Raw genomic sequence first — 26918 nt, forward strand, 5'->3', positions numbered from 1 at the left:
AACATTATTCTCTTTTGGCGTATCACTCCCTTCTGCAACACATTGAAGATCTAGATATTTTACCATCATTAGTTCTTTAAATTATTCTTAGTTCGTAATCTTCAACCTTTTCTCATATTCTCATACCTGTTTCTAATGCAGGATTCAGAATTTTAATTGGTGCATTGTTCCTCTGTTGTTTTATTTGAATATTTATTATTTCAAGTTGATGTGGTGGCAAACATTTGATGAGGTCGCGTCCAGTAACTTTTGCAATTCACCCCTAATGTAACTGAAGAAAACCGAAATCCCAGTTAGCCTTTTTCGGCCTTTTTGTTTCCTCTACATGCTGCTTTGAATCTGGTTTTTCTGACACTTAAAGGATCTGTACTGAAAGTTTCCTTTTCTCCTAACTGGTGGAATGTAGGGGGATGTCAAGAACCAGGGACAGAACTGAGGATTTCAAGGATACAGTGCATGCTGTAGCTCTTTCTCTAGGATATAATGAGGTTCTTTAATACTCCCACACCACTTCCAACCCTGTTGGTGTGTTTAAAGGTGTTTCTGATTGGAAACAAATCTGTTTAAATACTTCTAATGGGATTTAACTGAAATTTATTCTGAAACACCTGAACCCCTTCCCCCTCCCAAAAAAAGAGGCTTTATAACATATTTCTCACACTGTGTGGCCTTTTCTTGGGCCATTTCGGTTACTTCCCCCTTCTAATCTCTATTTGGTGGGTTCTATTTTTGACAGTCCAAAATTGCAGCCATATTGGCATCTTTCATTATGCCAAAACCTTGGCAACTGTCACCTTTTATGAAAGCTGCGTTGAAAACAGTATGTACACCATCTCTGTCATCTCATTCAACTTTTATTGATATAGTGTCTTTGCTCCTGTGGTTACTGGTTAGTCTATGAGTTATTGGAAATCATGGTCCAGAGTTCCCATTGTAGGTAGAGGATGGTTTCTAGGTAGTGATGCATGAGATGCTAATAACTACTTCCTTTGATTTGCAAGCTTGAAAGCATCAAAAGTTTGGAACAGTTTATTGTTAAACATCGAAAGGATTATACGGATCTGCATCGCACTACTGAACACGAAAGAGACAGCATTGAGCATGAAGTGAGTTGACCGAATATCTTGTTGCTGTTGTTGTGAATCTTGTGGTTGTATTGTTGCTTATATTTGGACATTTCCATTTTCCACTGCAGAAGTTCCATTATATAAGCTCATTTTGTTTCTAGATCTTTCACCACTGAATGCACAATTGCTTATTTTGCAATAAAACTACTTATCCGATAAATGCCTTCTATTCAGGTGACTGTTTTCATAAAAGCATGCAAAGAACAGATAGATATTCTTAAAAATAGGACTACAGATGAAAATGAGAATATAAATTCAAGGGCATGGCTTGGGCTCCGCGACGGTAATTCTAATGCTGATATTGTAGCCCACAGACATGGAGTGGTAAGATTTCAGCCTCCTTGGGATCTGTTCTTTGCCTGTTTATTTGGCAAAACATTATCATGTGGTTGTTTGGATGCACGCTCAATGATTGTGTATGTGCGTATTGTTGCGTTCTTCAAACTATGCATGTTTATTAGTTTTATACTTATTGTTTTGCAGATTGTGTAATCTTGTGCCATTCTTTTTGGGGTGGGTGGGGAGGGGAATAAATTATGTAATATATTTAAAATAGAGTCAAGTCTGGCAGATTGGGTGATGCAGTTGCTCTAGCCTGGCTAGACAAATATGACTCACTTTGGAGGCCCAAACCGAGAACTGGTCCAACCCGGGTTCATTGGTCCAACAACAAGGGTTGGAATTAGTTAGTTTATTTATTTTATTTGCAAGATAGGTTACGTAGGACTAACTTAGTTGTCTATTGGAAAACTCTTTATTTTCAGAGTTGGTTTAGGATTAGTTTCAGTTTCCTAATAGGACTCTTTGATTTATGTTTATTTAAGCATTGTAACTCAACGTTGAACACATAGAATTGAATGAAAAGTTGAATTAAGTTGTGGTTGTGCGTTGTATGTGTGTGTTCCCTCTTCTCTCCCTCCCGGCAACTCTGAAATCATATCTCAGGGCCAAAGGATCCATCTCCTTCCTTGTCAACCTCTATCATCTCATTCTTCTTCTTCCCAAATCTCTTTCTCATTACTGTTTTGCGGTACAGAGAAAAAAAAAATCCCATCGATTCCCTCTGCATCCGCCAACCCCACTCAATTCTTTGACTCCCACTGAATTCCATCCCTGCTGTCAAACCCTTCCTCTCAATTCTCTCAACAAACCCCACCTCCCCACAGTTCTCAGAGACAACCCCAATCACCTTTCCTTTTCTTCTGGTAACCCCAATCAAACCCCCACAACTTTTGTTGGTTCCCTCCCTCGATCTAGGGTTTCGTCAACCCGAAAAGAGAGCGATAACAAAAAAAAAGAAAGTGCAGAGAAGAGAAGGGAGAGTGCGAAGGAGTGAACAGAGACAAAAAGAAAAAAGGAGAAGAAATCGTACCTTATTTTCTGCCCTCCTGCTGCAAATCGATTCCCATCCTGTTGGATTGGTTGGGTCCCTTGCATCGTTGCCATCCTTCAAAGTCGCGAAGCCATCGTACTTCCTTGCAGCGGCTTCTCCGGTGTGTTCCCTCTCTGGTTCCATTGTAGCACTCCTAATAGGATACGGTAACCATCCCCACAAATTCCCTTTTCTTTATTTCCTAAAATGTCCCCTCCTTTTAGTCCAATTCTAACTTACCCGTTTTTTTTTCTTTTGTTCAAAGATTACCCCCTTACACCTTCTTTGTTATTTCGTTTCCTTATTCTTTTTTTAAAGAATTGTCCCCACGTAGGCTTATTGCCTCTTTAGGTCCTATTTTACCATTATTTCCAGAACTACCCCTTCCTCCCTTTCTTTATCAAATTCTGTTCCAAGTTTCCCCCTCCCTCATCAATACATTACTCCACACTTATTTTTTTCTCTTTAATTTGCAGTGCAATAAATTACAGTGCTGCCATTCTATTAGGAAGTTCGGTATATCACTGTTTTTCCATTCAATCTCTATCTTTGAGTGTTCTCTTGTTTATCTTAGCCATGGTAGCCAACATTGAAATTTTCCAACAACTCAATTCCTACAATGTGAGACTAATCCAAAAATTGACACCCTTACTGAATGTCGATACCCTCACCGCAACTGTCAGTTCCCTCCATACTATGATGACATCCATGCAAGCTTCAATTGACCGACTAGTGGTTTCTTATAAAGGAAAGAGCCCCATGTAGTTTGGGGATTCTTCGAACTCCGTCCCACAGGACCCATCTCATGATACGCCACCACCACCGCCACCACCACCACTTTATGGAGTTGGTTGATATGATGATTATGGAGCTAAAAGAGCAGCAAAGCTGGACGTCCTTGATTTTTATGGGGATAACAATCCAAAATAGTACCTTGACTGGATTCACAGTTTGGGGACATTTTTTCAAATGGTATGGTTTGATTGTGGCCAGGAAATTCCTATTTGTAGAGGTTAAGTTGAAAGGCATAGCTCGAGTCTGGTGGATCAATCAACAACAACAGAATCGGACCCGAGGCATTGGTTTAGTCACTACTTGGGCTGAAATGAGTGAAGCCATGAACCGGAGATTCTTGCCTACCGACTACAAGCAGCGCATGCACCTTAGGTTTGTCAGTTGAAATGGGAAAACCTAACAATTGAGGAGTTTGTGTTCAGATTCTATTATTACGCCACTTGATCTGATTTTGAGTGGGATGAAGAGGTATTGGTGGCATAGTTCCGCACTTTCACAATGGTTTACACCCTCAGATTAGTGCTGCACTTGCATCCAGTCGACTCCTACAATGGAGGATGTTGTACAGGTGGCATATCAAGTAGTGGAAAGTCTGAAGCGGACATACACTTGACAGACTGTTACAGATACTTTTCCTAGGGGTCCTAGTTCCAATCAACAATAGTTTTCTCCCCAGGAAAAGTCATTTAGCAAACCACATGCTACTAGTTTATCTATGGCATCTTCTCGGTCTAACCAGCCATATTCTCCACCTCTACGTGATTATGACATAACATCTTCACGACCTACCCGAATGTATTCTCCACCTCGATGTGGCTACGATAAATCTTCTATGATGCCAAAGGTTGTCATTCAGTGTTTTACATTCAAAGGATACGGGCATATCAATGCTCAGTGTCCCAATCGTTTCGTGGCTTATATTGATATGAATTATTTTATTCCTTATGTTTCATAAGAGCACTTTGGTTTTGAGACAATTGATTTAAAGCCAGAGCATGAGCCAGGTGAAGTCAACGACAATGACAGTGATGTGGAGCGACACCCTTGTTATGTTCTTCATCTTGTTTTGACCATTCACAAGGTCACTGAGGATGAAGATTGATGCCGCAACAGTATTTTCCAGACCCGTGTGAAGTGTAATGACGAATTATGTAGTCTGGTGATTCATGGAGGTAGTTGCACTAATGTCGTCTCTGAAGATGTTCGTAAGTTGTAATTGCGGACAGAGCCACATCCAAATCCTTACAAGGTTGTATAGATGAACAACACTAATCTCAAGGTTGCAGATTAATGTTTACTCACTTACCCTATTGGGGAATTCGTTGATACGATATAGTGTGATGCCTCCCTTTGAAGGTGTGTCATATTCTTCTTGGTCAACCGTGGTTATTTGATAAGAAGGCACGACATTGTGGGTATGTGAATACCTACTCTTTCAAGCACGGCAACAAAACCATGAAGTTTCTTCCTGCTAAAGATCTCCCCGACATTAAACTCAAGAAAGTAGCGGGCTTGTTCCTCCTCCAGCGTGTTACCTCAGATGGCCTTGTTGGTCCTTTTCCAAACTCGATGGAGTCGAGTTCTTTTCAGAGGAGGAGAGCTGATGCAGTTTTTCAGCCTGGCTAGAAAAATATGACCCACTTTGGAGGCCCAAACCAAAAACTGGTCCAACCCGGGTTCATTGGTCCAACCACAAGGGTTGGAAGTTGTTTATTTATTTATTTTATTTGCATATTTATTTGTAAGATAGGTTACGTAGGACTATGCTAGTTGTCTATTCGAACTCTATTTATTTTCAGAGTTGGTTTAGGATTAGTTTTAGTTTTCTAATAGGACTCCTTGATTTGTGTTTATTTAAGCATTGTTACTCAACGTTGAACACACAAAATTGAATGAAAAGTTGAATTGAGTTGTGGTTGTGTATCTGTGTTCCCTCTTTTCTTCCTCCATGCAACGCTGAAATCCTATCTTAGGGTTCTCACTTCTCCTACAGCCCTCCACCACTGGGTGGGAGTGGAACTCCTGCATCCCTATTTCTGCCATGTGGCATGCCAACTCAACAAATCTGAAGAGGGAAGAGGATACCATGTATTTGTCAGGTGTCAAATTTGGGGCCCTAATTCAATGATGTGGTCCATCTTGTATTGCACTTGTTTCCTTGTATTTTCAGTGGCCTAGAATTGTCCAAAGATTTATGATGTTCATATTTTTCTTAGCTTTATTTTGACTCTTGGCAGATTTAGATTGGCTCAAAGTTGGCACATCAATAGGATATAGTGCGACCTACATCTCACGAAAATTTGGGCCTGACTTGACCTACCTCATGAGCAGTATGTTTCTTCAAATTTTGAATTCTGAATTACCTTTCTGAAATCTGATTTCAGTTAACTGTTTATGCATCTGTTACTAATATTGTAGGTGGATGCTACGGTCCATGGGATCATGGTAGTTCACCTTGGGAAACCAATAAAAAATATGTTTCGAGTTCCCTGTTTTAGGGAACTCCAGGGTTGTCCCTAGGGAACCCTATAATGGGGGGAGGGGAAAGGAAGAAAGAGAATCCAGGAGGAAATCAGAATTGCAGGGGGAAAAGAGGAGAAACCGTGAGAAGAAGAAATAGTAGAAGAAGAAGAAGAAGAAGAAGAAGAGGGAAAATCAGAATTGCAGGGGGGAAAAGAGAAGAAGAAGAAGAAGAGGGGGGGGGGATCAGAGTTGCAGGGAGACAAGAGAAGGAGAAGGGGGGGGGGGGGGAGGAGGATGCACATGCACACAGCCAGAAACTCAATTCATTCTTTGGTTATTCAGTTTTGTTCTCATTCCTCTCAAAATACATCTTTTAAAAACTCAAAATCAAAAAAAGAAGAAGAAAATAACTCCCTAACAACTACTTCTACAGCAATAACCGCCCCCTAATAACTATTTCTAGAGCAATAACTGCCAAATGACTCTAACAATAAAAGATAAAACAAAAATAAACTAAATGCAGGGCTGGTAGGGCTTGGGCTTGGGCTTGAGCTTGAGATGGCATCTCTTGGAGTATCCAATTGGGCCTGGGCTAGGGCTAGTAGGAGCAGCCCCCAATTGTCCTGCATCACCCTAGGATTTCCCTAGGGCACCCTAATCTGGCTTGGGCATCCTATTTTCAATTTTAGGATTTTCCATGGTCGCCCATGGTGCCTTACTGGAACCCTATTAGGGTTTGGTATGACAAACCAATGCCCAGTCCGTCTCTTTGACGTCCCATAAAATTATTGGGATCCATGTCATAGAGAAAAATCATCCCTATTCCATCTCATGGATAGAGGGATCCATCCCACACCCGAATGCGCAGCGGAGAACAATCGATTCGGGTCACTTTCACATCCCATGGATAATCAATACAATTAAATCAACAAGAATTAACATAGAATTGCTAACCTGATGAGCCTCAAGTGTTGCTCCTCCAATGGACAATGGTTCTTCCTCTAATGAGCACTCCAAGTAAACATATCTGAACCTCCAATGGTGCAGCCAAGGTTCTTCAAGCCTATCCTAGATGCTCTTCAGTTCTTCAAGCATAAATCTGGGTTTCCAAAACCCTAACTCTCAAACAAAGTAAAGAGCAAGAAGGAGAAGAAGAGATCACAAGAGAAAGAGAGGGAACAAAAAATCATCCAAGGGGGGGGGGGGGAGCCAAAAACGTGGAGCACTGCTGCCCCCTCTGCGTTTTTGGTTATTTTATAATGCTAGGGTTTCCAAAACCCTAGATGGGAAAAATCCCAATGAGAGTCTAACTCTCTCTCTCCTTGTTGGCTTTTCTGTTTAAACTCAAAGTGCTTTTAATTGGTGAAGAAGCAGAATCTAATAGGGAATGATATAATTAATTAATTATTTTAATTTATGGATAATTACATTTAGCACCATATCCATTAATTAAATAAAGAACCAATTATTTTAGCAAATTCCAAATAACTCCCTACATGATAATAAATTATCATGTACAAACCCCCCACTAATCAACACCATCATTATGGAATCTAGGGCATGTACACTTGTATTGCCAAACCCCATTCCATAGTACATGTCCATATAAGAGTGTCTGTGTATTTGATCGGGTCCCGCAAAACTCGATAAAACACTTAATCAAATAACTGTATATAATCTATTATTTTATGTAAAATAGGTTTTGCAAAAACCATTTCCAAAACGGTACTGGATCCAGATTCTGATCCGACCATACACAGACAACCTCAATCTCGGTGTTCCCCAATCGGGCAGTGGTGATCATGTTGAGTAACTCCTTTACTCACAAAGTGTTCGCGCATTTCCTAGAACGCCGGCTTTGACTCACTTGAGCCTCAGTCATTGATGAACCAAAGAATATGGTCACACTTTGCAGTGACAGGGTCCCCTCAAGTACAGGGCCTCGGTGACACATGTCTATCCCTTCCTACATCTGGCAGTAATACATGAGGGAATCGACAAAATAGATTCTTCGCCAATACACACATCGATCATGTGAGTACTCACATTCGTACCCTGACATCACATGTCTAGGCATACCCAATGCGACGACCATATGATAAGGGTGCCCAGCCCAAACCCTAGTCGTGAGTATCATTTTAAGTAATATTTACGGACACATAATGCTCAAAAAGTTTATATCGCATGTGATAATATTAAGCCAAAATGTATAAAGGTTCTATACAAAGTAAAACTGGACCGAACCGGGTTTGATGGACACATAAATCCAACAAATATTTTCAGTCTATTGAATCTTCTCAATTACTTCTATTCTGGTTGCTTTGAATCTGGTTATCGGTTTCTAGATCTGGACCCTGATTTCTAGAATCCTACTTCAAGTAGGCTTGAGCCATAACTTCAGATCTGACCATTGGCTTGATCTGATTTTAATATTTTGGTACTCAGTCCATAATAAACCTTTGATAAAATTTCTGGTCAGATCGGACCATCCATTCGTTTGTTTTCTGTGATCTCTTAAATCTGGTTTCTAAACCTATCACTGCGATTCTGGTTTTATTGGTTTCTGAACCTATCCTTAGGCTTCCAGAAAACCCCATTATGTGTTATCAGAGCTATGGTCAGCATTGAGCCAAGGACTTCTTGCCCAGTCATTGTCCAAGATACACTCAATCAGATCATTGATAGGATCAGGCAACAATTTGATAGGATAACTGCCATAGAAAATCAGCGTGCTGATTCCAATCCTTCTCCTATGACTGAAAATTTTGAAGAAAATCTCAGATCTGACGAGGGATTACCAACTCAATTTACTGCAACTAATACCATGAGAGTTGAGAGAGGATCACAGAGAATTCCTACGAAGCAGCCCTCTTTTGAGGACAACTTGCCCACCTTGGTAAAGAATGGGTATCATAGGACTGATAATACTATATGAAGCCAGAAGTTTCTTACTTTGGTGGACAGATGGACCCATGGCTATTCCTTGATTGTTTAGCACTATCAGAGCTCATCTGATCAAGAAGGGCCAGCTTCCACTTTCTCTTTCAGTCCCTTTCTTATTATATAACTGAAAGAAGAAGGTGGGATAGACTCCATTAGGTTTCGAAGACCCTCTAGGGATCTACTCTGCTGTAGGGGTAGTTTACCCCATTTCTGAAGCCTTAAAGGTGTTAGAAGGATTGCTGCAATGGTTTAGAAGCATCGATATCAGGTTCGATGTTCTTTGCAATGATTTCGGGTTGAATGGACAGCATTTCTGGAATGTTTTTGGTGCTTTTCCATTGCTGTAATCCATTTTTTTTTAGGACTAGTGTACTGCTGGATTAGTCTTGGCATGGATATCGATTTTTGAATCGATTTTTGGACTTTTTTTGGCTATTCTATTCCTGTTGAGATACTGTTATGCTATCGGGTTGTTCGTATTGAGCTACTGAGTTATTCTATTGTTGTCTGAGGGCCTTTATGTGTGGATTCCTGAGTAACTGTTTATTGTTGAGCTACTGTTTGATGCCTATTGAGTTATTGGTTTGCTGATTGATGGCTACTGTTTGAAGACTATTCGGGATTGAGCTATTGTATGCACTTTAGGGTGGTGTTCCTCTTTGCTGTATACACTTGATCTGAGTTGGCTTAGGAGTTATTATTGTTGGTTGGTGTTCCTCTTTGGTGGTTACTTATGGGAGAGACATCGAAGGACACCAAGGTTGTGACCGAGGTTGTATCCTCATCACCAAATTTTTTGACCTCTAAGAAGTTAGAAGGCAGTCAGAATTTTCAGCAATGGCACAAGATTGTGACCTTGGTTCTCACAAGAAAGGGTGAGAAACATCACTTGACTGGAAAGAAACCTGCCAACATGGATGATGATACTTGGGAGGTTACTGATGCTCGTATCTTGGGTCAGATGTTAAATTCTATGGATAGTAATATTGTAGACCTTGAGACCCATATTAACACTGTCAAAGATCTATGGGATTATCTGGCTGTTTTATATTCTGGACACAACAACCTCTCTAGGATTTATGAACTCTCCCAAGAGATTTATCGAGTTGATCGGAAGGGTCAACCTTGGACCCAACACTTTGATAATTTCAAGAGAATGTATGAGAAATTGAATGCTTTGTTGCCCATTACATCTGATGTTACCCAGATGCAGCAGCATCGTGAGCAACAAGCAGTTATGGGTTTCTTGGGCAGTTTGGGCCCTGAATTTGACTTAGTACAATCTCAGATTCTTGGAGGTGTTACAGTTCTTTCTCTTGCAGACACTTTCTCTCGAGTTCTTCTTGTGTCTCGTAACACTACTCGAGTCTCTTCTGGTGATAGTATTGCTCTTGTGAGTAGTGGCCACAGTGGGGGTCGTCAGTCTGCCATTGGTTGTCGTTGGGTCTATGTGGTCAAAGTTAATGTTGATGGATCTCTTGCTTGCCTAAAAGCTCGATTGGTGGCCAAAGGCTATGCACAGGTGTATGGTGTTGATTACTTGGATACCTTTTCTCCAGTTGCCAAGTTCTCCTCTGTTCGTGTCTTGATTTCTCTTGCCATCCCTCATCGGTGAACTTTGCATCAGCTCGATGTCAAGAATGCTTTCCTCCATGGAGATCTCCAAGAGGAGGTGTATATGGAGCAACCTCTAGGGTTTGTTGCTCAAGGGGGGTCTGGGTTAGTTTGCAGATTGAAGAAATCTTTATATGGATTGAAACAGTCTTCAAGGGCCTGGTTTGGCTGATTTACAGAAGTGGTTCTTGAGTTTGGTTTGTCACGATGCAATAGTGATTACTCTCTCTTCTTCCGTCAAACAAGTGTTGGAAGAATTCTTCTGATTTTATATGTTGATGACATTGTGATTACTGGTGATGACCTTACAGGAATTAATAGTTTGAAAACTCATCTACAACAGAGATTTCAAACTAAAGATATGGGAAAGTTGAATTATTTCCTAGGAGTTGAAGTGGCTCAATCTAGGAAGGGAATATCTCGCTCACAATGGAAGTGTGCTAGGGTACAAACCTCTTGATAACCCAATGGATCCCAATATCAAGCTTGTTGCAGATGAGGGAGATCCCCTTGATGATCCAAAAAGAAATAGAAGGTTGGTTGGAAAGCTGAATTACTTGACATTCACTCGACTTGATTTCAAAACTCATCTACAATAGAGATTTCAAACTAAAGATTTGGGAAAGTTGAATTATTTCCTAGGAGTTGAAGTGGCTTAATCCAGGAAGGGAATATCTCTCTCACAACGGAAGTATACTCTTGACTTGCTTATGGAGACTGGGATGCTAGGGTGCAAACCTCTTGATAACCCAATGGATCCCAATATTAAGCTTGTTGCAGATGAGGGAGATCCCCTTGATGATCCAAAAAGATACAGAAGGTTGGTTGAAAAGCTGAATTACTTGACATTCATTCGACCCAATTTCAAAACTCATCTACAACAGAGATTTCAAACTAAAGATTTGGGAAAGTTGAATTATTTCCTAGGAGTTGAAGTGGCTCAATCCAGGAAGGGAATATCTCTCTCACAACGAAAGTATACTCTTGACTTATGGAGACTGGGATGCTAGGGTGCAAACCTCTTGATAACCCAATGGATCCCAATATCAAGCTTGTTGCAGATGAGGGAGATCCCCTTGATGATCCAAAAAGATACAAAAGGTTGGTTGGAAAGTTGAATTACTTGACATTCACTCGACTTGATATTTCATTTCCGGTCAGTGTTGTAAGTCAATTCATGTCATCTCCTAGAACACCTCATTGAGATGCTGTCATTCGGATTTTAAGGTATTTCAAGAAGGCTCTCGGGCGAGGATTAATGTACACTAATCATAGCCATACACGAGTTGAGGGATTTTCTGATGCAGATTGGGCTGGATCAGTGATTGATTGGAGATCAACTACAAGCTACTGTATATTTGTTGGAGGGAACCTTATCTCATGGAAGAGTAAGAAACAAAGTGTAGTGGCTAGATTAAGTGCGAAATCAGAGTATCGAGCCATGACACATGCTAGTTGTGAGCTAGTTTGGTTGAAGATGTTGTTGAGTGAGCTAGGGTTTGAGAGTTCTACACCAATGCAATTGTGGTGTGACAACCAGGCAGCAATACATATTGCCTCAAACCCCGTATTCCATGAGAGAACTAAACACATTGAGGTGGATTGTCACTTTGTAAGAGAAAAACTCCAACAGGGTGTAATCTCTACAAAGTATGTCAAGATCGGAGAACAACTTGCTGACATTTTTACCAAGTCTCTAGTAAGTGGGAGGGTTGACTATATTTGTGAAAAGCTGGGCATGATTGATATATATGCTCTAGCTTGAAGGGGTAAAGACCACTCTCGGAATTAGCGTTAGACAATCCGGCACTAATACCGAGAGGGCTTCCCCTCCTCTCTTTTCATTTCCTGTTATACCCCTGTAAAGTGTCCTCTAATATATGGATATTTTCTGGTCTCTCTCAGATTTGAGAGTCCAGCTTTTTCCTCATTCTCTTCTCTTGTCCTTTTCCTTCTTCTTCTATTTCTCTATTATTTACAGTTGTCTTCCACAGAAGAATTTTCTATATGTTGGATCTCTTCTTTATAATTTTCAAGCATTGTCTCATCTTTGTAGTCGCTAGCTGCTTTGATTTCTTCTTCTTTATCTTCAATTTTTGGAATTCTGAGTTTCTTTTCTGATATCTGATTTCATTTATCTGTTTATGCATCTGTTACTAATATTCCAGTATATTAAATCTTTGAGTTTTGCAATGTTATCTTCCACAGCATAATTTTCTCTATGTTGAATCTCTTCTTTATAATCTTCCAGCATTGTCTCATCTTTGCCATTGCAGGCTGCTTTGATTTCTTTTTCTTTATCTTAAATTTTTGGAATTCTGAGTTACCTTTCTGATATCTGATTTCATTTAACTGTTTATGCATCTGTTACTAATATTCCAGTATATTAAATCTTCTGAAATACTCCTATTCTGGTTGCTTAGAATCTGGTTATCGATTTTTTGTTCTGGACCATGATTTCTGGAATCCTACTTCGAGTAGGTTTGAGCCGTAACTTCAGATCTGACAATTGGATTGATCTAAAATTTTAAGACTTTGTGCCTCAGTCCATATAAACCTTTAACCAGATTTCTGGCGAGATCAGACCATACATCTCTTACATCTGGTTTCTAAACCTGTCACTGTGATTCTAATCTCATTGGATTTCTGAACCTAGTAATCTTAGGCTTCCAGAAAACCCAATGAGGACTTCCATTTACTCTGCTGTCTTTTAATTATTGCACTTGTCTGTATAGTTATTTTTTTCCTGAACCACATATTTTTAAGTCGTGCTCATTGGGTGAAAACTACTGAACTTTTTTAGTTTAGTGAGGGAGTTCTATAGTTATAGGTTTCTTTGTCACTTATCTGCTACTATGGTTGTCAGGTTTTGATTTTGAGTGAGAGGCTCCACTCCGTGACAATTCAGTTTGACCAGCTTAGAGCCATTCGCTTCCAGGATGCCATTAATAGAGCAATACCAAGACGAAAGCTACACCGTGCCACTAACCCAAATACAGCGGTTGTATCTGAATCTGATCATTCAGAGCTCAGGGAATCGAAGAATGAATTTCCATCTGAATCCCTTAGAGTTCAGCAACAACTATTGGATGATGAAACACGAGCTCTTCAGGTAATCATTATGTTGGTTTACGGTTGAATGCTTTCTTGTAAAAATTCCCCTTTATGCTTTTCTTTATGGAGTTTCTCTGCTGGTTAAGATAGAAATTGCTTGTCACTGTATTCGGATAGGTAGAGTTGGCCAGTCTTCTAGATGCTGTTCAAGATACTGAGACTAAGATGGTAGAAATGTCTGCACTGAATCACCTTATGGCGACACATGTTCTTCAACAGTCTAAACAGATAGAGTTTTTGTATGAGCAGGTAAGAATATATTCTTGTTCATCTTTTACCGGTCATTTGTCGTTGCTGACATTGTTAAATCATAGAGGGTAATTTTTGAGTTCGATCTTGCTTAGAACAGGTGGGGTTGAGACCTAACATTAAATTGAATTCAAACTCTGATTTAATGAGTGTGAAGATCTAATTTTTTAAAGCCTTTCTAAACGTAAGAAAAAAGAATTTGAGAATCAAAAGAATAAATAGGTTCAATCATTGTGAACTTTCTTCTTTCGTGTATGTGTGTGAGGGAATCCTGCTCCTTATAGATCTCTACAAGGATTATTCCCATTCGACGAGTTCTGAATTCATGTTTATAGTGTATTGGCCATATTACTAATAATCCAACATTGAATGAATTTGGTTGGTCCAAATCCTTCTTTTTGGGGTTCTACAAATGAACCAAAATTTTTTTTTGAGAAAAGGGAAGCTGACTTCTGTAGTTTTATCATCAATGATTTGAATGCCAAGCCATTGGCATCATTCTTCGCGGACTCCTAGTTAGTTGCGTTAAACTTGACTCAGCATTTATTTTCCTCTTCAGTATTCCTATTTTTATGTTCTACTTTCAGGCAGTTGAAGCTACCAAGAATGTGGATATGGGCAACAAGGAGCTGTCCCAAGCCATTCAGCGCAACAGCAGCAGCAGGACCTTTCTTTTGCTTTTCTTATTTGTACTTACCTTCTCCATCCTGTTTCTAGATTGGTACAGCTAGAAATCGCAAATTCTTCTCCTGGGCAGAGCTGTTTTTTGTATATATTTTTAGGGAAAAAGAATGCTGCTTGGTCGCATGGCTGCGAAATTACTACACTGCCTCTCCTGAAATAACAAATCCCATCTGTGTTAATACCCCTGTGCGCACAGGGGTACACAACCAAGCAGCGATCTCTTGCCCATTCTTTTATGGATTATCATTCTTTTTTTCTTTTTAAATTAATTTCCCTGAAATTCCTCGCAGTGGGGTTATGAAAATGGATGTTGGAGATATATGTATAGTCTTTAGAACCAGACTGTTCTGGCCTTTTTTTAACTGGTTTGAACTGCAAGTGGATGACTCTGACTTGAGGGAAATTAAAATATTTTTTTTTGGGATGAAAGAAAAAGAGAGAATAGGTTGGAGATGAGTTTATAGAGCCGTTTTCATATCATTAGAGGATCGTAAGGTCAGGGAATTGTAAAGTGAACCTCCTTATGGCAAACTTGACTCCCTTTATTAGGCAAATAAGATCCAGACTCTCCAATGGAGCTCCTCTATTTTTCTTCCTCTCTTCCTAGAATTTTTTTTGGGAATACCTCCATCTAAGCCTCAATAGAATATGATATCGGTAAAAGCTTATGCTTTACTTTGTTGCAAGGAAAATAAAGGGAAGGAGAGTGAAAATTATAAACCTAAGAAGGGAATTTTTATTATTAGTACCTAACATAAATGTGTACCTAACATTATATAATTCTTATCTTATATAGTAATGATATTTTTAAATGCAAGTTTTATTTTACTTTTCAGATCCAAGGATTCTGATGCAAAATAAAGGGAAATTTAAAAAATTTAAAATAGAATAAAAGTAATTTTACAGAGTTAACTGATAATCTTGTGAGGTAATGAATAAAAGTTTCCTTCATAGGTTAGTAATTGTCACTACCCTTTAATTTTCCTTGCAAACAAATGGGACCGTAGTGGAATTGGTCACCAGGGAAATCAGGGGAAAGTAATTTGTTCATCATCATTGGATTTATCAATTAAATGGATCATAATTGATAGTCCATTGTAATGATTAAACAAGACCTGTTAGAGAGGTCACCAAATCAAACAAGTGGTCTATCTAAGCTAATCCAAAGTCTCTTGTCCACAATGTCAAAATTAGTGTATTAGGAGGACTAAAACAAGTAAAATACCCCCCCCCCCCCCCCCCCCCCCCCCCCCCATACCCCCCCCCCCCCCCCCCCCCCCCCCCCCCCCCCCCCCCCCCCCCCCCCCCCCCACCCCAAAACCACTTAGTTGCTTGCAGCTGAGATTATCTAATCTTAGGTGGGTTGGGCAACTACCCCACAGTTTCCAAATTTTGTTTCCCTGCTCCCCCTTGCCCAAACCCCCCACCCCACCACCCATGTGATGCCCTCCCCCACCTACATCCCCCTGGCTTAAAAAAAAAAAAAAAAAAAAAAATTTTAAAAAAAAAAAAAAAAAAACCAACGCCTCACCATTCCCCCCCCCCCCCCCCCCCCCCAACTTTTTTTCGCGCATCCCCCCCCCCCCATCCCCCCAGATTTCCAATTAGGCAAACAAGTAAAATCTTAGTTCATGCACGATTCCGATCTTAGGTGGGTTGGGCAATTATCCATGATTGGCATTTTATGTGGATCCCCAGCTGCCCGGCAGAATCGTGTTGCCTAGATACGGTGTTGCACACAATGACCGTCTTACCCCCACTCGGGCAAGGCGATTGGGCAGGGGTAAGGTGGACATTGCACTCAAAACTGTGTCTGGGAAGCACGGTCCTACCGGGTAGCTCGGCAGTAGAGGATCCAAATTGACTTTATGGTAGTCGATTACATGTTGGATAAACACGGCACTTAAACTGTACTCTGGTGTATTCTTATGTTGCGTTTGGTATACTTTATTATAATGCATTCTAGGTCAATAATGCATTCCAAAAAATCAGCCTTAATTTCAAAATGTCCACTTTTTATTTTTTGGGTGAAAGGAAAAGGGTAAGATCTTCAAGGGAGGGGGGTTGGGGTTTCTGGGATCTACAAAATGTTGAGTTTGAGATTAAGATCATGGATGAAAGACTAAGGCTGTGTTTGATATGCTTTCTTAGAATGTATTATTCATCGCCCCATCTTCAGCTGGTAATCTGTACTAATCTGTACATATCCACCTGATGTGCAGATCCCAAAATAGCCAGCCTGATCATTATTTCAACTGATCTGCCGCCCTAAAGCTTAAAAATAGAAAGATTATAAATATTAAATATTATTATTATTTAATAATACATACCAAACGCAGCCTAATGTTGTCCAAATGAGAACTGCAGACAATTAATCGACCCATTTGGAGATTAGGTAGTTTATGCTTCCATCCACTAGTGATGTTCATACTTTCTGGTTATAGTTTACAATCCACTTGAGATTGATATAAAACTTAATTCTCTCATTACTTGCACCTTTCACCACAAATATTTGGATTTCACTTTTTGTTTTTCAAAGATAATTTAACTGGTCACCTTCATGTTGTCTTCTTCCTCTTAATTTAATTTTTTAGGCAGATTCATGTTCATCCTTTGATAATATAACCTTTATGATTTGTTTTTTCAATAGGTTCTGACACTCTATGGTTCTTTATTTGAGGAAGACAAGGAGAAAATACGGATTTTCATCCTCTCTAAGTATGTTGTATTGTCCAGTGCATATATTTAAAGTGCATCAGATGGTAACTACTGCACTTAAGAGGATAAAAATTCAAGAAAACACGCCCTATGTTGACCACAATAACATGGTAAAAATTTCTGATAACCTAAATGCAACCAAACTTGGTTATTAGAAATTTTTTTTCTGTTTTTATGTAATCGATTAATTATATTAGATACAGAGGATGCCATTAAGTTTTGCTGGTAAAGTCTGTAGAGGTTTGACACTGAGGAACCAGGATTGGATTTTGTCTTCACCTCTGATTCTCTAACAATTTACAACTGATTGTCTTGTGTTATGCATCTATTTGGCTCGAAGTAAAAGGTTGGAAAAATGATAGGAAAAATGTTCTCTTTTCAGACTTCATTTTACAGTCTTTGGACATAATACAATGGGCCTCATCATAAAAAATTTACATATATATATTAAAAAATTATCTATTTATACGACATATTTTTTTTTGTAGGTGTTTGGTATGATTTCAATTCCATAATTTTATTTAATATAAATTAAAATTCATAAACATATGAAGAGGTGTTCATGATTTATTGGCACAAACCATTTATTCTTGTTTATGTACTAAACCTTTATGAGGGTGAAAATTATCAATTTTAGGTAAAATAATGCTATAATAAAATGTGGGTGACATTTAAAGCTTATAATACATATATATATATATATATATATATATATATATATATATAAATTTTATAGTATGACTTAAAATAGGGTCAGGTTGGGCTAATCTCAGCCCGAGGCCTCAATCCTGGCACGACCCGACCCAACCCTGACTCAAGGTTCTGAAATTTCCAACTGACCCACCCTCAATGCCAAGATATCTCAACCTAGGCCCTGTTCGGGCTCAGGACGAGCCAGGGCGGGTTCAGGTTGATAGAGCCAAACTTGCACCCCTATTCTTAGTCTTATGAGGGATGCTAGTCTAGGAGTGTAAATTGGTCCGGTTCTGGGCTATCGGTACGGTTCCTTAATGGTTCTAGCCTTAAAGGGTTATGACCAGAACTGGACCAATAAGCTAATTAGTTCCAAACTTGAGATCCATGACCATTAACTAATGGGTGGGCTGGTTCTGGTTCTTAAACGGTTCCAAAGAGTCCTAAATAAGAAAAATTCCCTAATACATGCTACATATATCTAATAATATTATAATAAGACACTAATTTCAATCACATGAGATATGCTTCCCCTTTTTTTTTTTTTTAAATCACAAAACTTGTATAAGAAAATATTATAACACATGCTACATATATCTAATAATATTATAATAAGCTAACACATGCTACATTTACTCTTTCTTCTTTTTTTTAGAATAAATGTTGTAAAAATATTCCAACATTTTTATTTTCTTATATTGGTCTTTTAGCTCAGTCGGTTAGAGCATCGTGCTAATAACGCGAAGGTTGCAGAGACCTGCATGGGCCAAATTTATTTTGATTTTTTTTTTTTTTAAAGAAAAAACTTTCAAGCAAAATTCTAACATTTTGTATTGATTTTACGTGGAAATTTTCTTCTATTTTTTTTCATGACTCTTAACTAAAACAGACAAAGGCAACAAAAGAAAATGAATTAAAACATAACCTCTTAATTGATCATTGTTGCATTCTTCTACCAAAACATGTTGAGTGAAAATATATCCAACACAAGTAGAAGTTGTCAAATTTTTGTTCACAATAATAAAGTACTATTTAATCAAATCTTAGATTAGGAAAATTTTTTCTCGTGGTATTTTTTTTTTAAATAAATAGGTTTAAATATATTCCAACATAATTTATTTGTATTGGCCTATTAGCTCAGTTGGTTAGAACGTCGTGCTAATAACGCGAAGGTCGCAGGTTCGAGACCTGCATGAGCCAACTTTATATTGATTTTGTTTTTAAAACTTTCTTCTTTTAAAAACAGTCTACCTAAAATAAGGGCATAATTGGTTGAAAATTTTGTTATAAAATTTTCTTCTATTTTTTACAGTCTACCTAAAATAAGGGCAGAATTGGTTGAAAATTCACTGTTAGTGCAGCGGAGTATGGATGGATTGAGAATCTTGTTGCTTAGACCAGGTGGTATCTTCATTTAAGACTGAGATCAGACTTCACCAATAACAATTCTTCATCGTCTTTGTTCCTTCACTACTAACAACTAGGAGTGCCGATACGCTAGCACTACTAAGTAGTGTGCTAGGGCTAGCATAGTGGCTAAACAAGAAAAAAAAGAGAGAGTGAATACACTAAAAATATTCCAACATTTTTATTTTCTTATATTGTCCTTTTAGCACAATTTTTTGATTTAAAATAAAAAATTCCCTAATACATGCTACATATATCTAATAATATTATAATAAGAAACTAATTTCAATCACATGAGATATGCTTTACTTTTTTTTGTTTTTTTAAATCACAACTTTTCTATATTACCACTTGTTTTGTATTAATTAATAAGTAGGAACATCAGTTAGGATTATTTTAAGGTATGTTCTTAAGTTAGCATTTTCCAAATGGACCTTTAAATTTATAGCCAAATCTTAATAGCTCATGAGACAAATGCTACCAGTCAAAATTGAAAGACCAAAAAAAATAAAGGATTTGATTTTAGCTCTCACGAACTTGAGTCCAAAGAATTATATAACATATATAGGGTTATAATGTGAATTTGTTCTAGGACTATTAGTTCCTCTGGTTCCTAATTGGTAGATTCGGGACCGGACCAATAAGCTAATGAGTGAGTCGATTCTGATTTGGGTCCGGTGCGATTATCCATAGTTCTAAGTATCAGTATCGTATCGTCTGTATCGTGTGATATATATCGATTTTACTAGTCATCAATACCGATACCATATCGATATCGTATCAATAGCATAATACAAACAAACGGTAAAATAATAAAAAAACTCATTTTTTAAGAAAATTCAAAAGTATTTTTGTTTGATACAGTCAATCCAAATGGATACCATACTGATATCGTATCGATTTTACAAGCCGTCGATACCCGTTCTGATACTGTACATTAAAACCATGATTATCCTTTCTGATCCAAAATTGACACATTGGGTGTGGGTAAAATTGAAACTCGTGTATGGGGGGCAACAAAAAGAATTGCTCAATCAATCCTCCCAGGTGCGCCAGGCTTAAGTCGCCTGACACTGCCACAATGACTGCGTCACATAAATAGTAATAAATAGTAATAAAGGGAAGACGAGGTATAAAAGGTTTTGTATCGTAACGAATGTATCTCTCAACGTCAACCCTTTGATTAGCTTTGCTTTACATTAATCCATTGGAAGGTTGACAAGTTTTCATGGATTCTCTCAAAGTGCCAACTGTCCATTTCATCTCTCTTGCAGCTTTTTCTAATGTTCCCCTATTACATAATTCTCTCAGTGCTCTCTACTCTGATCGAGAGAGAGAGAGAGAGAATCCAAACTAAACCCGTCACACCAATTAAGAATCCATCAGTATCCAGAAGATTATATAAAAAAGAAAAAATCTTTCCAGTTCTACGTTCCACTAAAAGACAGAGAGAGAGAGAGAGAGAGAGATATTTATTGTCCGAGAAGAAGGCAAAGATTAGAGAAGACCCATTTTGTGTAATTAGTGATTGGAGACGAGAGAGGGAAGAGAATGGTGGGTACCTTCGCATGATTCTCTGAGAGAAGTGGGCTTAGACGAACTCAAAGTACATTTGTAAGCATCCCTCTCACCTCTTGATAGTTCTTTGCTAGAAAGACATTTCATTTTTTTGTTTTTGCCCTTTTCTTATGATTTTTTTATTGATCTGACTTGTGAATTGGGTTTCAGTGTCTGGGCATTGGGTGTTTTTTGTTTAAATGGCTAACTTCTTTATTTTGTTATGGGTTCATTTCTTTAAATGAAAATTCCCAACTTCATTCTTGTTTTGCCATCTCTTTTGATCCTCCATGATTGTTTTCTGTTTCTCTAAGAGTCATAGTTTATTTGACTCTGTTTTTTGATTCCTCCACTAACTCTGAATGTTTCTCTCCATTCAGGTTTTTTCACTCTAATTTGATCTAATTTGTTCATCTGAACTTAGTTTTTGAACCTTTTCATTGTACAGTTTTGAACTTTCTTAGTTTCCATTTCAACCTGTATGATGGATTGATTTTACTCTGTTTTTTCATTGATTTATTTCATCTAATGTTAGCCCTGTTCTTTGCACATAAGTTGAAAAAGATTGATCAGAAAGATTGACACTGAGAGGGGAGAGGATTTTCATCTTGAATTGATTCAATCTAGTCTGGTTTTAGTTTCTTGGCCTTTCATTATCTGAACTAGTTTGCTTCCTTGAATGATCTCATTCATGTTAATTTTATTGAGGGGAGTTATTAAATTCTTGATATTAGTTATGCAGTTTTTACAAATTTCTTTAGATATCATAAATGAGTCTTGTTCTTAATCCTTTGAGAAGACTGTTTAACCAATCAACTTTCATTTTTTCCACTTATGTTCATATTTCTTTATTTCTTCTCATACATCTAGGAATCATACATGTAAGGATTAATTTTATTAAATTGAGGGAACTTATTATGGTGCAGGATGAGAGGCAAGTATCTCCACCACCGCATCCACTACTGCATTCCGAGAGCACTCGTCCTACTAGTACTACTGCTGCTGCCTCTCATGGAATTGAAGTGGATATAGAGTTTAAGGCAGTTGAACACCCAATTGAGCCTCTGGACAATGATCAACCAGTAAAATGCCCCTTACCAGAACCTTCCATTCTCAATGTAAGTTTGAATTGTTTAACTAAATTTTTTGATGTTTCTTAAAATTTTCTTTTGTTATTGACAGTAACTTGGAATGTCACTAATTATACTGTAAAACTAAGAATGAAAGTCACTTGTTTTGGATATATTTTCTCCCTCTTATCTAGTACTTGGAGAAAAATAGAAGATGTTTTCCACTTAGCCAAGAAATTTTCTGAATTCATTTTGGGGCCGGTTTGTCTTGGTCTGTAAGGAGAGGTTACCTTGCTAAATTCTAACTGTGATGTAATCCAGATTTCTTGATGGAGGACCCTTTATCCGATAGAACTATTAGACATTGATTTGGGTGTTCATGCTAAAGCATTTCTTTTGTCATTATAATTTACTGGAGATCTCTGATCCCCCATTCATGGATTCTTTACATGTTGATATCTCTAGTTCATATGCTTGGAAATACCAGTAAAAGCATTTTTAGGAAACTTTTGCCACAGGTTAGGAAAGGCTTCTTCTTGAGCGTCTGATCTTTAATGCCTTGATTATCAGGATTCAAGAATATGGAAGGAACAGAGGCCAGCAAATACACAAAGGAGGGCTGACTTGCCAGTTATGAAGGAAGGGGTGAGCCTTGAATCTGAAGCTGGTGGAACAAATCAATGTCCTTCCTCATCCAATTGCACAATTTTACCTTCCCTTATTAGTGCACCAGAGGATAATATCATCATTCTAATGGAAGAATGTAATGCATCTGTGGTCTAAAATTACTGTTACTGGCTGGTCATCTTTGAGATTTGTTTTCATTATCATCTTATTAAGAAGTGCTTCCATGCATTTTTCTTTTCTTGACTGGTAAAATTTTACTGAAAGAGAAAGAAGGTAGATTATCTGTAATTATGTAATCAAATCACTGGAAAGTCAAATGTTAAGTATTTGTATTTAAAATCTAATCAAAGGAAGTATAACTTTATGTCTCATAGCATGTTTTCATCTTCAAGGTTTAGAGACTCCTGATTCTATGGACAGGCTATTACTTGAAGATACTTTCTACCACAGATAACGATATTTGGCCGATCCCTTATTGGTATAACAGTTTGTAGTAATTCAAAAAAAAAAAAAAAAAAAAAAAAAAAAAAAACATCTGATCCGGGCCGAAACGCCTGAGTTGTATTGGTATTGGCAATGCCGATATTGATATTTAAAACCATGAGTATAACAACATTTTTGGGGAACCAGATAAAGCTTTGATACTAGTCAAGAGAATTTAATGGAAAACTGGTTAGAACTTGAGCAAATGACTGTCCTTGTTTCTGGTTTTAGGCTTGCTGGGACAAGATCTAATTGAACTAGGATTCAACTAGATTTAACCCCCTTGGCAGGTATGATTCTGATTTCAAACTTAGGCTGGGATTGGGATCCTAACATTGAATGATGATTGATAATAATAAGTGGGTATTGTCAAATGGATTCACAAATTATGAGCAATGAAATAGTTTTCTGTCATTCAACATGTTCAGTGGAGATTTTGGCTAACTCATCTTTCTCCAACCCATGAACAGAGCAACCAGAGCAAATAAGACATGAATGGCAATGATAGCATGTTAATGAAGCAATTTTTCTTTACTTTCACATGAAAATATTAGAGTAGAGTAACTAATCAATCTTCAGATTTCATAATTCAACACTCAAATTCTTTTTTCTTTTCTTTAATAATATCTAATCAAACTCAGTAATAAACCCATGAGGTAGATGAATTACACAAACAACAGTAGTAACTCTATAACACAAACCACCTCCACATTCAATGATGCTGAAGCTATACAGACAACTCTCTAACTTGAGAAGGAGGCTCATCAGATGAACTAATGAGGTGTTTCTTTCGACCACGAAAGTTCCCATGATTCATCCATGGCTTCCTTGACCATTTTGGTTGGGACTTCACCATTTGCTCTTCTACTTCAGACAACGAAGAGTGGACAACATCATCAGGTGGATGGATAGAATAAGAAGAGACTGAAGAGGTGAGGATGAGAATGAAGACAACAAAGAATGTGATAATGCTCTTCTTCACCTGAAACATTGTCTCTTTAGATCCTTTTCCTGCTTTTGGGCTCTGGCAAAAGAATATTAAGCTATCTGGGGGATGTTGAGAGGGACTGAGTTCCTTTATGTATATATCAGACAGAATCACCCAACAGCCAACTTTGCTTGGACTTCAAGGATGAAATCATTCTAACCTTTTTAAAATTTTTGGGCTTAGTGATGGAGTTGGTTAAAGTCCATGGTTTGCAATGATTCCACCAGCTATACCAACTTTGCCTGGAAAGAACCTGGATTGGGCTGGCCTGACCGGGGTGATCCCGGCCAACTTTGTGTCTAGTTTGATCTTGGCTTCTCTAATGTGTAATTACTATTGGATCAAGATTCATGGGCACCTTGACATGGATCGGTCACATTGCTTGTTGGACCATGGTTTTAAATTACGGTATCGGTAATATTATCCATCTCGACCGATATTGGCATGTATCAGTGGAATTGGTCTCTATGGGTCTGATACAGTTGGCTGGACCATATATATATATTTTTGGATAGGCCAATGTATCACGTTACTATATTGGTAAAAAAATAATAAAAAATAGAACAAAAAATCCAGAATTTTATAAAAATTATTGATACATATTTATCGATCAGCTGATACACTTGATATGATACCGATACTTTAAGCCTATCATTGTAGATTTATAACCTCTATTAAATCATCACATCCGATCTGGCCGATATGTTTGATACCATGGCCAATATGGTAAACCGTGCTGGTATCGGTTAAGTACCATCGATACAGATACGATGCCGATACCCAAATCCACGTGTTGGACAGAGATACTACTCTTCACAATGTGTTATACTGTTAATTGCTTAATAATGGGGATCACTGTAGTGTATGGGTGCTAGATTGGACCAACCTAGTATGTGATAAGTTAAAGAGATTGATTTAACATGTTCCAACAGCTCTGGAGCTTTTGGCGACGATTAAGTACCTAATACATGGCCACATGAAAAAATTGGTAGCTCTATTTAACGGTGAAGCACAGTTGGATTCTTCCTTTTTTTTTATTATTTAATTTAATGGACTCTTCCTCTTTTGTGTTCACCAATTTTCAAATCTCTCTTTTCTTTTTCTCTAATTACCTTGTGGGGTGAAGCTTGAAACCGGAAATTGTGAAACCTTAAAACAGGAAATTTAAACTTTAAACCCGAAAATATCAAATTACATCGTGAACTGCTCAAGCAGAATAAGATCTTCCATAAACCGATAAACCTGAGAATGGAAGAAAAATGATAATTTAAGAGTAGCAACTGTTGTTCCGAGGTTGACACTGAGATGGGAGTGGGGGAGGGGTGAATCAATGTCTAAAAATTCTTTCAAAATTTTCCTACAGTCTTCTTAACTCACCCTTGGTGTTCCCTAATCAACTAAAACTACTGACACATTGTAGGCATTCATAACATACACACCGCTGCCCAGAGCTGAAACACACTTGCTAACACCATCGGCCAGAGCATTCCATAATTATCGGCTACAATTCACATGCACCTTCGCCTTCAACTAAAAGAGGTCAGGCCTACCAAGGGACTACTACATCCACAATACAAAGGTATACATGCTTCGGCAAGTTGCCTACGTATAAGTCACACTGACCTCAGCATTTAGTCAATACTCAGATTTTAACTACAACCATAGTCTAGGCCCTACACTATCTACTTCCACTTTCGATATTCAGGAGTAATGCTTTAACCCCTGATTTATATGTTAGGGACTTGAGTAGAACTCATCCTCAATAGTTAACAATTAAGGAGATGGTGCCCAAGTACTTATAAACCCCCCACATTCCCCATTCATATTCGATGTGGGACTATTTTTTTCCGTCTTCGTTGAAAAGCCCAAGATCATCCTCAAGATTTAAATCTTCATCGTGGACCTGTAGGTTAGGAACCATAGAGAACTCAGATGGAGGCAGGGAGCCCATTCCAGAATCAAGCCCAAAAAAAGGAGAAGCCAACATTTGCCAATCCAAAAGAATTCTGATCCTCTACGGCTGGGTGCACTTGGAGTCATTTGCTTCTTGGTCATGTCAGTTTTCTCCATGTCTTAACTCCTCTGCAAAAAAAGATGGTGCAAGAACTCTACAATGAACTCATGACAAAAACTAAACAAGGATTAATGCAAGGACCATAGTAGATGATTTAAAAATCACAGAATAAAAGATGAGTAGTCCAGCATATTCTAAAGAAGTCACTCTAGAACAGAAGCCTAAGCCATAAGAGCTTAGGCAATATCATGGGTCAGGGGATATGGAACTACCATAAGAGCTTAGGCATTCCTTCTTGCTTGCTTGTTGGGTATAAAAAAACCTATAAAACAAACCCTTCAAATTTGCACAGTAAAATGTTAATGGAAGGGGCGGTTCTAGCTAGCTAGCTAGCTACACTTGTTACTGATGATCTACTCAAAGGCAGCTCAGATGGATTCATATATACAGGCACCAATAGTACTCTTCTGCAACCTCTCCCAGTAGTACAAATACTCTCTATCAGCCGAATATAGCACAGCCACACATGGCAAGCTATATTCGGTCCAGCCTTGTATAACTTCCTTTTCAGGAGCTTCCTTTGGTGGAGAGCACAAATGCAGCAACCTAATCTCCAGCAGTATTTTCCTATTATTTCATGTACCCTTGTATAGCAAGACAGTAACTGAGAATCCTTCTCAATCACTCATGTATATATACTACTGTTAATCACTTGTAAATAGTGGTGAATATCAATACAATATAATTATTCTCTCAAGTCTGTTATGGTATCACAGCCATCCTAAACTCCAACGAGCCTTTCTCTTTTTTTTTCTTCTTTTCTTTCTCTTGCTCAGCCATTCGACCATGGGGGACCCAATCACTTCAACGCCAGCCTCTTCCAGCACTACTGATCTGCTGCATGCCGCAGCCTCCATCAGCTCCATGGTTACTTCCCCTCTCCCAGTGTTGCATAACCCACCCATGTTCACTGATCCAATTATCAGCTTTCAACGGAACT

At 38.2% G+C, this 26918-nt stretch overlaps 2 protein-coding genes and 1 non-coding gene across 3 annotated transcripts; all 3 read left to right on the top strand.

Annotated features, from left to right (window-relative positions):
* The first annotated feature begins 326 nt into the window (after positions 1-326).
* Positions 327-14444, top strand: LOC122646806 (syntaxin-81-like). Its single transcript, XM_043840408.1, has 7 exons — positions 327-488; positions 737-820; positions 1002-1106; positions 1302-1451; positions 13181-13426; positions 13546-13677; positions 14265-14444. Exons 1-7 carry the CDS (start codon positions 411-413, stop codon positions 14406-14408), a joined length of 939 nt encoding a protein of 312 aa, XP_043696343.1. The 5' UTR covers positions 327-410; the 3' UTR covers positions 14409-14444.
* A 4454-nt stretch (positions 14445-18898) lies between these two features.
* On the top strand, positions 18899-18972 carry TRNAI-AAU. The gene has a single exon. It is a non-coding gene; the product is annotated as a tRNA-Ile (tRNA).
* A 2681-nt stretch (positions 18973-21653) lies between these two features.
* Positions 21654-22667, top strand: LOC122644980. Its single transcript, XM_043838335.1, has 2 exons — positions 21654-21854; positions 22377-22667. The coding sequence occupies exons 1-2, from the start codon at positions 21654-21656 to the stop codon at positions 22587-22589; spliced, it is 414 nt and encodes a 137-aa protein (XP_043694270.1). The 3' UTR covers positions 22590-22667.
* Positions 22668-26918: the final 4251 nt, after the last annotated feature.

Source organism: Telopea speciosissima, chromosome 11, assembly GCF_018873765.1.
Source record: "Telopea speciosissima isolate NSW1024214 ecotype Mountain lineage chromosome 11, Tspe_v1, whole genome shotgun sequence".
Taxonomy (NCBI): Eukaryota; Viridiplantae; Streptophyta; class Magnoliopsida; order Proteales; family Proteaceae; genus Telopea; species Telopea speciosissima.

Excerpts from the sequence above, each read along its gene's own strand:
- LOC122646806 (XM_043840408.1), top strand. The coding sequence starts at position 411 with ATGTCAAGAACCAGGGACAGAACTGAGGATTTCAAGGATACAGTGCAT. Across the intron at positions 1,107-1,301 it reads GAGACAGCATTGAGCATGAA|GTGACTGTTTTCATAAAAGC; the intron begins GTGAGTTGACCG and ends CCTTCTATTCAG. Across the intron at positions 13,678-14,264 it reads TAGAGTTTTTGTATGAGCAG|GCAGTTGAAGCTACCAAGAA; the intron begins GTAAGAATATAT and ends TTCTACTTTCAG.
- LOC122644980 (XM_043838335.1), top strand. The coding sequence starts at position 21,654 with ATGGTGCAGGATGAGAGGCAAGTATCTCCACCACCGCATCCACTACTG. Across the intron at positions 21,855-22,376 it reads CAGAACCTTCCATTCTCAAT|GATTCAAGAATATGGAAGGA; the intron begins GTAAGTTTGAAT and ends CTTGATTATCAG.